Consider the following 16,568-nt stretch of genomic DNA (forward strand, 5'->3'; position numbering starts at 1 on the left):
TATTTTCTAATGGATTGTTTTGGTTCTGAAATAGACTGCTTTAGAAAAATCAGTGGTAGAAATAGATGAGTTAGAAATCAAGAGAAGTGTGTTTTTTTAGAAAAATGTAACACATGCATTTTTAAACAAAAATATAGTATAGATACAGTTCACTTTACTTATTTGGGTAGTTATATTCTATAAAGTTGCCATGAACTCTGAATTAGTGAATACTGAGCCACTGATTCTAGTGAAAATACACTGTTAGGTTTCTGCAAGCCAAAAATATCACTTGTATCACACAGGTTCATTTGTCAACATCCTTATAAAAACAAGCCAAAGTCATCAGTGTTGAACACCTGCTCTTCACATAAGCCTTTTCCTGTATAATATATAGCAGATATTTTTAAAAAATTCTTTAACATAATATTATAAATCAACTGTACTTCTTTACAAATTCTTCCCCAAATCCCTGATATGCAGAAACTGTCTCACCTGCAAGCTCGACATTTTCCACACTATAACACTATATCACTATATCACAATATCACACTATAACTAGTTTGAAACGTGCAAACTAGTTAACATGAGTTTCTTTGACTTTCAGCTGCACAACAATGCTGTCCGCTATACTTTAAAAAATCAGCCCTTAAGATCGAACTACATCTCTAAAAATTACCCAATTTCATTCCTTTTATGGCTGTCATACAGAGTGAAGTAAGTCAGAAAGAGAAAAACAGATATTGTATATTAATACATGTACATATAATTTAGAAAAATGGTACAGATGAACCTAGTTCCAGGGCAGGAATAGAGACATAGATGTGGAGAGCAGACGTGTGGACACAGCGTGAGAAGGGGAGGGTGGGATGAATTGGGTGATTGCATTTGACACAAATATACGTGTAAAATAGACGGCTAGTGGGAACCTGTGGTATAGCACAGGGAGCTCAGCTCGGTGCTCTGAGATGACCTAGTGGGTGGGATGGAGAGGGTGGGAGTGAAGTCCAAAAGGGATACATGTATATATAAAGGTAATTTACTTTGTTGTACGGCAGAAGCTAGCACAACATTGTAAAGCAATTATACTCCAATAAAAAATACTAATAATTGACCCTTGGCCTAGAACTTCTGATATTTGGGATGCTTGTTAGAAAGAAAGACTCAATCTATCATTTAGCTTCGACTTGAGTTGGTGAAATGGACGAGACATGGGTTTGTCCAGCACTATAGCCATCTACCAGAGGTGGCAATTGACCATCTGAAGTTTGGCTTAGCTGAACTGAGATGTGCTTTGAGTGTAAAATGCACAATGAATTCTGAAGATGGAATAAGAAAAAGCAAATTTAAACTATTTCGTTAAGATCTTTTAGACAATGTTTGTGTTGTCAGTGTAAATACCATTTGAAGTTATAACATTTTGCCGATTAAAATTGACGATTAAAATTTTGACTTGTTTAAAAAAAAAATCAGCCCTCATCTCATAAATCCACAATTTTCACCATTGTGCAGCAGCTTTCCTATGGTTTTGTCATATACTATGAGTTTCAGCTTAGCACTCTCTGAAGCAGCCTCACGTACAGATCAGAAAATTTCCTCTTCCCTTTTCTGGATGTGCAAGATTTTTGATTCATTAACATTGAACTCATGGACACAGCACTATAACTTATGCCTGAGAATGCTCATCTAACATGTACATTTTCTCGATAAGGCACGTTACAGCCTTCTTGTGCTTAGGAACACTGGCCAGGACTTCAGCACTACTTTGGCGGGGCGTAGAAATGTTAATTTTTTACACATTTATGTCTCAAGATATAGCAGAATATTTTAAGACCAATCAAATAATAAACCTACTGTGTTAACTCATGCAAAAATTTTACGGCAAATATTTCATTTTAGAGTACTGTGTTAGGCAGATACTTAGTTACAACTATATCATATAACTGTATAGTAGGGACATCAGAATTTGTCAAGGGATCTATTGACTTGGGATAGTTCATGGGATTATCATGCTATTGTGTGTCACTCAAGGTAAGGAAGCCATCAATAGGGGATTGGCATTAGTACAAAAACTGGAAAGAAAACAAGTAGACAAATTTCCCTGAAAAAATTTTTATAGGCAGTATTATTGCAACTCGGTAGCTTACAACCCACCGATATGTGGATCTGGAGGAGTCCATGTGATTCAGGAGGAGATTGTTTATATGCAGTAGAAGGGAGTTTATTGATAACACCTAATCTGTGACTTCCCAAGGGACCTGGATCTACAAATCAACAGAGAAAATCTCCTTAGTAAACTGCAATCCATATTTACTCAAATAATTTCCTTCAGTCTAGAGAGGGGTGAAAGGAGATTTCTATGTCCTGGTCCATTGCTATCACTAAATATTTGTCAAAGTCTAATACATAAAAAGTTTTCATAATTCTAAAGTTATATAAATATGTTTAAATTTGAAACATTAAATGTGCATAAAGAGAGGTGATACTAAGTTAAATATGGTTTGGAATTACAAACATATTTAACAAGGGTATAATTTTTGAACTTTAATGTACTTCTGCATTAGAGACCAGTTTTGGACATGATCCAGTCTCTGTAGTGTGTCACTCGAGTGTAGACTCCAGGCTTGTTTGGAAGGGCACACTCATCTCCCCAGCTTACAATACCAGCAAGGAACCAAGTGCCTTTATAATCTTCACCAACCAGAGGTCCACCAGAGTCACCCTAGAGAGAAAAGGATATATATAATGACTATAATTTAAGTATGAATATTGCTTATTTTTTTCTCCTGTAGTAAAGACAGAAGAAACAGAAGGAAAATAGCTAAATATTTCAATATTAAAATGATTCTAGTCAAGAACACTTTTAAATTCTATAATCATTTATTTAAATCAAAGACATCAATATATGTCTTTGGATACAACAATATAATAATAGGAAATACATTTGAAAAATTTCAACTCAATTATTACCCAAAAGAGATAGTTAAGATATTGTTGCTTATACCATCATCAGTATGCTGAGGAATTCTCTGATTATCTCCCCAAATGCTCTCATTTTCACACAGATACTGAAAAAGAAGTAGTTTATATTTACTCCCTACCAGCACTGGGCTATTGCTCTTCCAATCTTGGGGGAACACCTGGATCTGCTCCACCTTTGAAATGCTATTACCAGCATTATACTTCCAGTTTTTTCACTCCATTCCTTTTCAGTCTACATCTGCTCTTCAACTTCTTGAGAAAGCTAATTTTTGACTCCTTCCTTTTCTCCTAGTGTATTAACTTACCTCCTACTTTCTATCTTTCTTTATGTGACTGTAGTGCATGATTTATCCATACGACTACTCTGCCAACAAGATTCTTAGCTTCTTACTCTCCTCCCCACTACAATCTGGGCCAACCATACACTGTGAAAGAAAATCTTTCACAAATTTACATCCTTAAACCAACATCTTCTCCCCTGTAGTTAGGGGTGCCTAGACATATTTCATTCTCATTGTTAAGAAGAGCCAGTAAAATCTCTTCTCATTTCATAATTTAAAAAAAGTATTTTTTTTCAGTTGTATAAAATACACATAAAATTACCATTTTAACCATTTTAAGTATGCAATTCAATGGCATTAAGTACATTCATATTGTGTGATCATCATCACCACCCATCTCCAGAACTTTTCCATCTTGGACAACTGAAACTCTATACCCAGCATTGAATGATTACTCCTCATTGTCCCCCTTCTCCAGGTCCTGGCAGTCACCATTCTACTTTCTGTCTCTATGAATCTATTTCAAGTGCCTCACATGAATGGAGTTGTATAGTATTTGTACTTCTGAGACTGGCTTATTTCAGTTAGCATAATGTCTTAAGTTTCATCTATGTTGTAGAGTGTCTCAGAATTTTCGTCTTTTTAAGGCTGAATAATATGTAATGTTATGCATATATCACATTTTGTTTATCAATTTTTCCATCAATGGAAAGAAAGTTGTGTTGCTTCAGTCTTTTGGCTCTTGTGAATAATGCTGCTATGAATATAGATGTACAAATATCTGTGTTCCTGCTTTTAATTCTTTTGGGTGAATACTGGGAAATGGAAATGCTGGAATGTATGGTTAATATATTTTTATATGTTTTTGAAAAATTATTACCATGCTGCTTTCCATATAGGCTTACCATTTTACGTTCCCACCAGCAACATACAAGATTCATTTCAGAATTTTTAAGAATTTGATTTTCTCACTTGGAACCTAGTATCTTACTTAGTTTCAAAGTGATGGAATAAGTAGAGAGCAACAGATAGCAATCTCTGTTTCCTGTCCTTGTCCCTTTTGATTTCCCAGCTCACCTACATCAGCCCGCATCTATGTTTACTCTCCTTTTCAGGCAAATGGATGTATTTGGTTCTTTTCAGGGTTAATCCCCTCATCTGTTCTTTGAATCAAAACTTTGTTCTCTCAGTAATTGTTTTGTGTGTTTTTTTCCAATATGTCTTCATTTCCTTCACTGCCTTTTCTCTGTAGGCATATATACTTTTTGGTCTGCCTGTTTTGGTTTGTCTACCTGAAAAAATCACAATATTTCTGGATATTAGAAGCTCTTCTATTGTCCTAATTATCTTCGTTTCATAAAAGGGACTTAACGTAGTAATAGTGTTAATCGGTCAGTCATGTCTGACTCTTTGCAACCTCATAGACTGTAGTCTACTAGGCTCCTCTCTCCATGGGATTTCCCAGGCAAAAATACTGGAGTGGGTTGACATTTCCTTCTCCAGGGGATCTTCCTGATCCAGGATTGAACCCGGGTCTCGTGCATTGCAGGCAGATTCTTTACCATCTGAGCCACTGGGAAGCCCAAACTTAATGTAGTAGTCTATACTGAAGTTTCCAGTTTCTCATTCTTTTCTTCACTTCTTTTTTTTTTAAATTGAATTATAGTTAACATATAATATTATGTTATTTTCAGGTGTATAACATAGTGATTTGATCTTTTATATTGAATACATTATGAATTGATCACAATGATAAGTCCAGGTACCGCTGTCACCATGCAAAGTTGTTACAGTGTTATTGACATATTTCTATGTTCTACTTCATTATTTATTTTATAGTTGGAATTTTGAACCCCTTAATTCTCTTCACCTATTTCATCTGTTCCCCTACTCCTTCCCCTCTGGTAGCCACTAGGTTCTTTTCTGTTCCTATAAGTCTGTTTCATTTTGTTTTTCAGATTTCACATATAAGTGAAATTATATAGTAACTGTTATTCTCTCTTGCTTGTTTCACTTAGCACAATACCCTTCAGGTCCATCCATGTTGCTGCAAATGACAAGATTTCATTCTTTTGTATGGCTGAATCGTATTCCATTGTGTGTGTGTGTGTGTGTGTGTGTGTGTATACCACATCTTCTTTATACATTCGCCTATCAATGGACACTTAGGAAGCTTCCATTTAATAAAGTAGTCATATTTTTAATTTTTTGAGGAACTTCCAACTGTTAACATAACAGCTGCACCAATTCACATTCCCATCAACAGTGTACAAGGATTCCCTTTTCTTTGCAATCACCAACACTTGTATCTTCTTTTTCATAATTTCCATTTTAACAGGTATGAGGTGATATCTCATTGTAGTTTTGATTTGCAAATCTCTGATAATTAATGATGTTGGGCATCTTTTCATGTGGCAAGAATAGTATGCAATGGGGGAAAGGCACCCTCTTTAATAAATGGTGCTTGGGCTTTCCTTGTGGCTCAACTGGTAAAGAATCTGCCTGCAGTGTGGATTCTGAATTTGATTCCTGAGTTGGGAAGATTCCCTAGAGGAGGGAAAGGCTAGTCTGGCCTGGAATTTCACAAAGAATCAGACATGACTGAGTGACTTTCACTTTCATTTCCAGGAAAACTGGACAGTTACATGCAAAAGAATGAAACTGAACCATTGTCTTATACCACATACAAAAATACACTCAAAATGGATTAAAGATTTCAATATAAGACCCAAAATCATAAAACTCCTAGAGGAAAATGTAAGCAGTAATCACTTTTACAGTGGTTTTAGCAATAGCTTTTTGGATGTCTTCTCAGGGAAGAGCAACAAAAGAAAAAATAAATGAGACAATATTAAACTAATACTCTTTTACTCAACTTACTTAATCTTTTACTCAATTGGTAGAAAAATTCAAAATGGTTTTTCTACCAAAGTAGTTTTCCAAACTTTACCAATAAACAATTGTTGAATTTGATAGACACTTTCCAGCAGTTAACTTGATATTATATGTTACTATTAACCATCCCCTTTTTTTCCAATTCCTGGATTTTGGTGAGATCAATTTCTTATGCTTTTCAGTTTTTCTGATCATTCTTATCTCTTACTGTTAGCCCTTTAAAAGCATGTATATCTGAGTTCAGTTACTTAGCTGCTTCTTATTTTATACACTGAGTTATTGTATCCATGCTCATGAATACAGCTACTGTCCAGATGACAATGACTTTAAGGTATATCTCTATAGCTAGAACTCTTTCCTGAGTTCAAGATTTTTATTTACAATGATATATTGGACATATGTATCTGGATATTCCATAGGCACCTCATATTTTACAAACCCCAAATGGAACTCTTACCCTCCTCAACCTGCCTCTTTATCACATGCACCATCTCTCCAATAGCGCTCAGCTTTCTTTATAGTGCAACTCCCACATCCATACATGACTACTGGAAAAACCATAGCTTTGACTAGACGGACATTTGTTGGCAAAATAATGTCTCTGCTTCTTAATATGCTGTCTAGGTTGGTCAGAACTTTTCTTCCAAGGAGCAAGCGTCTTTTAATTTCATGGCTGCAGTCACCATCTGCAGTGATTTTGGAGCCCAAGAAAAGACAGTCTGTCACTGTTTCCATTGTTTCCCCATCTATTTGCCATAATGTGATGGGACCAGATGCCATGATCTTAGTTTTCTGAATGTTGAGTTTTAGGCCAATTTTTTCATTCTCCTCTTTTACTTTCATCAAGAGGCTCTTTAGTTCTTCTTCACTTTCTGCCATAAGAGTGGTGTCATCTGCATATCTGAGGTTATTGATATTTCTCCCAGCAATCCTGATTCCAGCTTGTGCTTCCTCCAGCCCAGCGTTTCTTATGATGTACTCTGCATATAAGTTAAGTAAGCAGGGTGATAATATACAGCCTTGACATACTCCTTTTCCTATTTCGAACCAGTCTGTTGTTGCATGTCCAGTTCTAACTGTTGCTTCCTGACTTGCATACAGGTTTCTCAAGAGGCAGGTCAGGTGGTCTGGTATTCCCATCTCTTTCAGAATTTTCCACAGTTTATTGTGATCCACTCAGTCAAAGACTTTGGCATAGTCAATAAAGCAGAAATAGATGTTTTCTGGAACTCTCTTGCTTTTTTGTTCATCCAGTGGATGTTGGCAATTTGATCTCTTGTTCCTCTGCCTTTTCTAAAACCAGCTTGAACATCTGGAAGTTTACGGTTCACATATTGCTGAAGCCTGGCTTTGAGCATTACTTTGCTAGCATGTGGGATGAGTGCAATTGTGCAGTAGTTTGAGCATTCTTTGGCATTGCCTTTCTTTGCGATTGGAATGAAAACTGACCTTTTCCAATCCTGTGGCCACTGCTGAGTTTTCCAAATTTGCTGGCATACTGAGTGCAGCACTTTCACAGCATCATCTTTTAGGATTTGAAATAACTCAATGGGAATTCCATCACTTCCACTAGCTTTGTTCATAGTGATGCATCCTAAGAGCCACTTGACTTCACATTACAGAATATCTGGCTCTAGGTGAATGATCACACCATCGTGATTATCTGGGCTATGAAGATCTTTTTTGTATAGTTCTTCTGTGTATTCTTGCCACCTTTTCTTAATATCTTCTGCTTCTGTTAGGTCCATACCATTTCTGTCCTTTTTTGTGTCCATCTTTCCATGAAATGTTCCCTTGGTATCTCTAATTTTCTTGAAGAGATCTCTAGTTTTTCCCACTCTATTGTTTTCCTCTATTTCTTTGCATTGATGATTGAGAAAGGCTTTCTTATCTCTTCTTGCTATTCTTTGGAACTCTGCATTCAAATGGGTATATCTTTCCTTTTCTCCATTGCCTTTCACTTCTCTTGTTTTCACAGCTATTTGTAAGGCCTTCTCAGACAACCATTTTGCCTTTTTGCATTTCTTTTTCGGCAGATGGTCTTGATCCTTGTTTTCTGTACAATGTCACGAACCTTCATCCATAGTTCTTCAGGCACTCTGTGTATCAGATGTAATCCCTTGAATCTATTTGTCACTTCCACCATATAATTGTAAGGGATTTGATTTAGGTCATACCTGAATAGTCTAGTGGTTTTCCCTCCTTTCTTCAATTTAAGTCTGAATTTGGCAATAAGACATTCATGATCTGAGCCACAGTTAGCTCCTGGTCTTGTTTTTGCTGACTGTATAGAGCTTCTCCATTTTTGGCTGCAAAGAATATAATCAGTCTGATATTGGTATTGACCACCTGGCAATGTCCATGTGTAGAGTCTTCTCTTGTGTTGCTGAAAGAGGGTGTTTGCTATGACCAGTTCATTCTCTTAGCAATACTCTATTAGCCTTTGCCCTGCTTCATTCCGTATTCTAAGGCCAAATTTGCCTGTTACTCCAGGTGTTTCTTGACTTCCTACTTTTGCATTCTAGTCCCCTATAATGAAAAGGACATCTTTTTTGGGTGTTAGTTCTAAAAGGTCTTGTAGGCAAACCACTAAAAGAATGCAAACCACTTCAGTATTCTTGCTTTGAGAACCCCATGAACAGTGGATCATATATAAAAGCAAGTAAGGCAAATAGATTTCTTTGTGTTTGGAGATTAAGATGGGTGTGGGGGAATCAAAAGATGATGAAATCATTGATGGTGCTGTCAATGGAGTGGCTGAAATAATAAAACATGGGTTCTAGGGTGCACAAATTTAGAAGAGAGTCATGGGGTAGAGGGTGATAGACTGGTATAAAGTTGAGAGAAACAGAATTTAAGTTTGTAATGATGTTGAAGAATAAGTTTAATGAGACATTTGGGAAGATGGGAATAAGTAATAAGAAATGATAATTATGTATTACAAGTTCTTGTTTGCATGAAATCTAGCTCCTACAGTGCAAGAATAATGAGTGAATTGAATGAATAGGATAAGAATCCTTCTGGATTTATCACTGATTCTGCCTGCCTAGATAACTACAATAGTATTTTTGTCGGTTCTAGGACTATTGCTTATAAACAGCATCAGAAGTATTTGAAGCATATCAATAACCTTAGATATGCAGATGACACCACCCTTATGGCAGAAAGTGAAGAGGAACTAAAAAGCCTCTTGATGAGAGTGAAAGAGGAGAGTGAAAAAGTTGGCTTAAAGCTCAACATCCAGAAAACGAAGATCATGGCATCTGGTCCCATCACTTCCTGGAAAATAGATGGGGAAATAGTGGAAACAGTGTCAGACTTTATTTTTTGGGGCTCCAAAATCACTGCAGATGGTGATTGCAGCCATGAAATTAAAAGACGCTTACTCCTTGGAAGAAAATTTATGACCAACCTAGATAGCATATTGAAAAGCAGAGACCTTACTTTGCCAACAAAGGTCCATCTAGTCAAGGCTACGGTTTTTCCTGCGGTCATGTATGGATGTGAGAGTTGGACTGTGAAGAAACCTGAGCGCCAAAGAATTGATGCTTTTGAACTGTGGTCTTAGACAGAGTGCCTGATGAACTATGGAATGAGTTCATGACATTGTACAGGAGACAGGGATCAAGACCATTCCCATAGAAAAAAAATGCAAAAAAGCAAAATGGCTGTCTGGGGAGGCCTTACAAATAGCTGTGAAAAGAAGAGAAGCGAAAAGCAAAGGAGAAAAGGAAAGATATAAACATCTGAATGCAGAGTTCCAAAGAATAGCAAGAAGAGATAAGAAAGCCTTCTTCAGCGATCAATGCAAAGAAATAGAGGAAAACAACAGGTTGGGAAAGACTAGGGATCTCTTCAAGAAAATCAAGATACCAAAGGAACATTTCATGCAAAGATGGGCTCGATAAAGGACAGAAATGGTATAGACCTAACAGAAGCAGAAGATATTAAGAAGAGATGGCAAGAATACACAGAAGAACTGTACAAAAAAGATCTTCATGACCCAGATGATCACGATGGTGTGATCACCGACCTAGAGCCAGACATCCTGGAATGTGAAGTCAAATGGGCCTTAGAAAGCATCACTATGAACAAAGCTAGTGGAGGTGATGGAATTCCAGTTGAGCTATTCCAAATCCTGAAAGATGATGCTGTGAAAGTGCTGCACTCAGTATGCCAGCAAATCTGGAAAACTCAGCAGTGGCCACAGGACTGGAAAAGGTCAGTTTTCATTCCAATCGCAAAGAAAGGCAATGCCAAAGAATGCTCAAACTACCGCACAACTGCACTCATCTCACACGCTAGTAAAGTAATGCTCAAAATTCTCCAAGCCAGGCTTCAGCAATATGTGAACCGTGAACTTCCAGATGTTCAAGCTGGTTTTAGAAAAGGCAGAGGAACCAGAGATCAAGTTCCCAACACCCGCTGGATCATGGAAAAAGCAAGAGAGTTCCAGAAAAACATCTACTTCTGCTTTATTGACTATGCCAAAGCCTTTGACTGTGTGGATCACAATAAACTATGGAAAATTCTGAAAGAGATGGGAATACCAGACCACCTGACCTGCCTCTTGAGAAATTTGTATGCAGGTCAGGAAGCAACAGTTAGAACTGGACATGGAACAACAGACTGGTTCCAAAGAGGAAAAGGAGTTCAACAAGGCTGTATATTGTCACCCTGCTTATTTAACTTATATGCAGAGTACATCATGAGAAACGCTGGACTGGAAGAAACACAAGCTGGAATCAAGAATGCAGGGAGAAATATCAATAACCTCAGATATGCAGATGACACCACCCTTATGGCAGAAAGTGAAGAGGAACTCAAAAGCTTCTTGATGAAAGTGTAAGTGGAGAGTGAAAAAGTTGGCTTAAAGCTCAACATTCAGAAAACGAAGATCATGGCATCCGGTCCCATCATTTCATGGGAAATAGATGGGGAAACAGTGGAAACAGTGTCAGACTTTATTTTTCTGGGCTCCAAAATCACTACAGATGGTGACTGCAGCCATGAAATTAAAAGACGCTTACTCCCTGGAAGGAAAGTTATGACCAACCTAGATAGCATATTGAAAAGCAGAGACATTACTTTGCCAACAAAGGTTCGTCTAGTCAAGGCTATGGTTTTTCCAGTGGTCATGTATGGATGTGAGAGTTGGACTATGAAGAAGGCTGAGCGCCAAAGAATTGATGCTTTTGAACTGTGGTGTTGGAGAAGACTCTTGAGAGTCCCTTGGACTGCAGGGAGATCCAACCAGTCCATTCTGAAGGAGATCAGCCCTGGGATTTCTTTGGAAGGAATGATGCTAACGCTGAAACTCCAGTACTTTGGCCAGCTCATACAAAGAGTTGACTCACAGGAAAAGCCTCTGATGCTGGGAGGGACTAGGGGCAGGAGGAGAAGGGGACCACAGGGGATGAGATGGCTGAATGGCATCACTGACTCGATGGACGTGAGTCTGAGTGAACTCAGGGAGTTGGTGATGGACAGGGAGGCCTGGCGTGCTGTGATTCATGAGGTCACAAAGAGTTGGACATGACTGATCGACTGATCTGATCTGATCTGATTGGAGAAGACTCTTGAGAGTCCCTTGGACTGCAAGGAGATCCAACCAGTCTATTCTAAAGGAGATCAGCCCTGGGTGTTCTTTGGAAGGAATGATGCTAAAGCTGAAACTCCAGTACTTTGGCCACCTCATGCGAAGAGTTGACTCATTGGAAAAGACTCTGATGCTGGGAGGATTTGGGGGCAGGAGGAAAAGGGCAGGACAGAGGATGAGATGGCTTGATGGGATCACTGACTTGATGGACGTGAGTTTGAGTGAACTCTGGGAGATGGTGATGGACAGGGAGGCCTGGTGTGTTGTGATTCAGGGGGTCGCAAAGAGTCAGACATGACTGAGCGACTGAACTGAACTGAAGCGAAGCATATGGAAAGGAAACTTGGTGTGGCATTCAAATTAGAGTTGGTGGAGTCTAATTTCCTGAACTTAATCTCAGTTTTATCATTGAATACCTGTGTTAGTTTAGACATTACTTGAACTACTTGTCCCAGTCTCTTCATTTGAGAAGTCGGGTTTATAATAGTATAAGCATACATCACAAGATTGTTATAACCCAACTAAATTATTTTTAAAGAGCTTAAAACAGTGGCTAGCTCATGAAGATGCTATATAAATGTAAATGTTAAATAAATCAAATATTTAAGGTGTTGGAGCCACCCTAAATCAAAAAAGCTCCACAGTCCTTAGTCCTGTTGTCAGACCCAGTTGTGTTTCCTAGTGAAAGAGGACCAGTTGAACTAAAGTTACCAATATTCAGTTGCATCTCTTCATTGCTTATTTGAAATTGATTCTCATCCCCTTTCAGTAAGGGTGATTTAGCCCATTAACACTTTTTTGAGACTTATCATTATATATAAGAAATATAATTTTAATCAGCTACTTTGGCTATAATACGTACTTCAGTCTTTAAAGATTATCAGTCTTTTGAGATCATTGAACAGATTAATTGGAAATTAAAAATCATACAAAAAAATCCGTTTGAAAATAGAATAAGCAGATTTACCTGGCAGGCATCAACACTTCCTTCCAGAAACCCAGCGCACAACATCCCAGGTGTGATTGCACCGTCATATACCACTTTCCTGTTGCAGATCTTGTTATCTATAATCTTCACTAATCCCTTTTGGAGTATATTAGGACTTGTTCCTAGGGAAAAAATTATATAACTTTTTCTAAAGTCAATATTAATCTCCTTGGCTAGGTTATTAGTGGAGAAGGCAATGGCAACCCACTCCTGTACTCTTGCCTGGAAAATGCCATGGACGGAGGAGCCTGGTAGGCTGCAGTCCATGGGGTCTGAAGAGTCGGACACGACTGAGCGACTTCACTTTCACTTTTCACTTTCATGCATTGGAGAAGGACATGGCAACCCACTCCAGTGTTCTTGCCTGGAGAATCCCAGGGACGGCGGAGCCTGGTGGGCTGCCGTCTATGGGGTCGCACAAAGTCGGACACGACTGAAGCAACTTAGTAGTAGTAGTAGTAGGTTATTAGTATCTAACACTGTGTATAATTTCAAAATCAATGTAAAACATATGTTTTATTTAAACTTGTATTTGTGTACTTTCTTATTTACAAGGAAATAATGTTATGAACACACCCAGCTACTGTTAAAAATGACCATATTTAGAAATACTAAGTGTGTCCATCCATGTTGATGGAATTTTTTTACTTTTGAATTGTTTTGGGAGTTTATATTTATTACACATATACTTTAGAAAACAAAATGAAAAACTCATATTCCGGAAATATACATTTTATGATCATTTTTAGATTTTCTGCTGTTTGTTACTATAATCCTATCTTGGAATTTGGGGTTTATTTTTTCTGCTTTTAAATGCATTTATGAACACAAACACAACATGCTTACATTATTAGGGTCATGTAAATGCACACGTTTAAATGGTCTTCGTTCAAGTATTGCTTTGTCACAGAAGTTCATTCATTTTACCCCATCAAAAATGTCCAATCTTCTGTGGTGCTTACTTTTTCTATGGTACTTACCTACAGAAAATGTGCTGTGTAATCTTATTTATTATATCTCATGATTACTGTCTGTCTTCCTTTGCCAAGAATGTGAGCTTTGTAAGGGCAGAAAATATTTGCATATTTTAGTTACTAATATATCTAAACGACCTAGGACAGTACTTGGAATAAAGGTTGTGATCAAAATAAACATTTATTGAATGAGTAAATCAATAAATGAAATGGAGGTGAATGAATTGCTTATTCAAGTAATAAGCAATTCATTCAAATATTACATTTCTGTAAAAACTGCCATTGTTAAGGGAAGTGAAGTTACATAAAAAAATGCTATGAAATTATAGTTTCTATATGAATGTCATTGAAGTTGGTTTTCATCTCCTTTAAAATGACCTAGAGAGAGTACTTCTCAGGTTTAGCTGTGATTCTGAGTATCTTTTTAAACTCCTAAAACCTGAACCATATAATGATAGAAGTTTAGGAACTCACCATCAGTCTTTAATGTTCCCCATCCAGTGACCACCACATCAGAATTGGATGGGAATGCATAAGAAGTTTCTGGAAGACATGCTCTTCGGATATTGCTTGTATACAGTACTGGTGAGGACAGACGCACTACAGCGATGTCATTCTTGTGTGAGGGGTAGTGGTAGTTTTCATGAATTATAATATCCTTGACACTTCGCTGTATTTGTGGATCACTTAAAAGGAGCCCAAAACTAACATTCCATTGTTTGGGATCCCTGGCCCTAAAGAAAATAGATTTATTTATTAAAAGTCCTATATATTGGAGTTGTAGGAATTAATATCTTATACTTGCAAAAGAAATAGATAAATTTTGAATTCCATAGTGCATATAAGTATACAAAAGCAAAGCTGTACGTAAGAAAAAAAGTTAAAATAATGATAGCATGAATAAATTTTGAATAAGTCAATAAGCTCTATTTTAAAAGGTAACTCATAGAAACTATATTTTATTATTATTATTTTTGTACAGAAAAGACTCAAGAGGATTTAGAAAGATAAATATAACAACACAAGATAAATAAGATTTTATAAATAGTGTGCAAGGATATGAGACAGAGTAAACTTATGGAAATTAAGGATATAGTCAAAATTCTGTTTTATAATCATTAAAAACTATAAATAGAAAGATATTTCTGATTTTTACTATTACTTGTTAATCAAGGGTTGTATTCAACACATTAAGCACTGAATAGTGCTGCTGGAACACTTTAAAACTCTCAAGTTTGAGAGGAATTTTTGTTTGTATATAAAACCAGTAAGTGTTATATAAAGTCAACAGAAATTGGTGAAATGAACCATCAAACAAAAGGGTAAAAAACTTTTAGGTATAAAAGAGCAAACTCTTGGTATAATAATATATCCTTTAAAGAAATAATCATTTCAAACAGAGATATATATGGAAGGTTGCAGGAGGGACTAAAATACTTATAATTAAGTAAATTAGACCTAATGTAATAGATGAGAAAGAAACAGATCTGCATTCGATTTGGGCTTTATAGTTTCCTTATGAAATTGAATTAAGTAGATTCATCTTAGTGACTTTCAGCTGAGAGCTATTTTGTCTTCCAAGAGACATTTGCTAATGTCTGGAGAGGTTTTTGGTTGTCAGTCTTGAGGGGATGCTACTGACATTTGGTGTCTAGAGGTCAGGGATGCTCCTAAACATTCTGTAATGCACAGGATAGCCCCCCCCAACAAAGAATTATTTGGTCCAAAATGTGCCACTGTTGATAAAATCTCTCAGTCTGAATATATCTTTTTTTTTAAAAACTGATAGTTCATTGAGTAATTTTGAGCTATACCTCACAATACTGGACAGTTGGAAGCATAGTCATATGGCTGTATTCTTGAAAGATACCTATCAGACTTTTAGGTACTTGAGTGAATTTGAGAACTTTATGTGGTCCAGAGCTTACTTTAGGAAACAGTGAGCAGCAGTGATAAGCCAGCTGTTACTAATCAGAGTGGCTCCACATCGGTGGACATTTTTCTGTTGAAGACTAGCTTGCCAGGGCCATTCTCCTTCCTCAGCATCCATGCCCCCGGCTATCTTGTTGCCAGAGCGAGTAATTTTGCGATGTCCACAACCTGCTCCAAAATGGAGTCATTAGCACATAACGATATTGAGACCACTTATGCATGCATTCTTAAACAATCTACCTTTCTATAAATAAGTCACTATTAACTTTTAATTGAGAAAAACACAGTCTTGGAGACGTTAATACTAATTTACTGATGTCCTGAGATTTCCTGAAAATTCATTCAAAATAGATGGACATCCTTCTCCCCCATCCTCATCCCCTTTGCGTGTGTGTTTGTCCTTGCTATGACCTCCTGAAAGAGGTAGGTGGAATTAAATGTTTAAATTTGGAATAATTGTAAAACAAATTACAAAGTTGCATGGAAAAATGTGTGCTTTTAAAATTGTGAACAGTTGTTTAAAGCAATGATTGCTAGGAAGCATTTATAAGAAAATGTGAATGAATGTGAATGTGAATGAGATACTGATGAGAGCCAGAGTAGAGAGAAATGTGTTTTACTTGGATAAAAGGAATAATACATGAAGAGAACTAACCCTTGCCCCAAAGTTTTCAGTACTTTTCAGTAACAAGACTATGATTTAGTATCAGTTTAGGTCCAGAGAAACTGCTAGACTCTTAAGTCTTTAAAGCAAATCTGCAGTAATAGTACAACTTCACTATTATCCTACCCGTCTGACCCTCTCTCTGATTCTCTTATCTTGTCTTACTAAAGCACTGAGCTTGTCCCTTAACAATTTATGGTACCTTTTGCTAGAGATTCTCAGTCTCATTAACAAATATTTCTAGAGTGTAAGAACCATATCTTTAAAAATAATA

At 37.0% G+C, this 16,568-nt stretch overlaps 1 protein-coding gene across 1 annotated transcript in view; it reads right to left on the reverse strand.

The window, feature by feature from the left end:
- Positions 1 to 2,539: 2,539 nt before the first annotated feature.
- LOC102277099 (transmembrane protease serine 11C) overlaps positions 2,540 to 16,568 on the reverse strand; it is a 67,623-nt gene continuing 53,594 nt past the window's right edge. The window contains exons 7-10 of the mRNA XM_005892885.1: positions 15,627 to 15,798; positions 14,173 to 14,432; positions 12,704 to 12,846; positions 2,540 to 2,701 (exon numbers count right to left, since the gene is read on the reverse strand). Of these exons, the coding sequence (XP_005892947.1) occupies positions 2,540 to 2,701; positions 12,704 to 12,846; positions 14,173 to 14,432; positions 15,627 to 15,798 (737 nt within the window). The remainder of the gene's footprint in view (positions 2,702 to 12,703; positions 12,847 to 14,172; positions 14,433 to 15,626; positions 15,799 to 16,568) is intronic.

This window comes from Bos mutus, chromosome 6 (assembly GCF_027580195.1).
Source record: "Bos mutus isolate GX-2022 chromosome 6, NWIPB_WYAK_1.1, whole genome shotgun sequence".
NCBI classification, from domain to species: Eukaryota; Metazoa; Chordata; class Mammalia; order Artiodactyla; family Bovidae; genus Bos; species Bos mutus.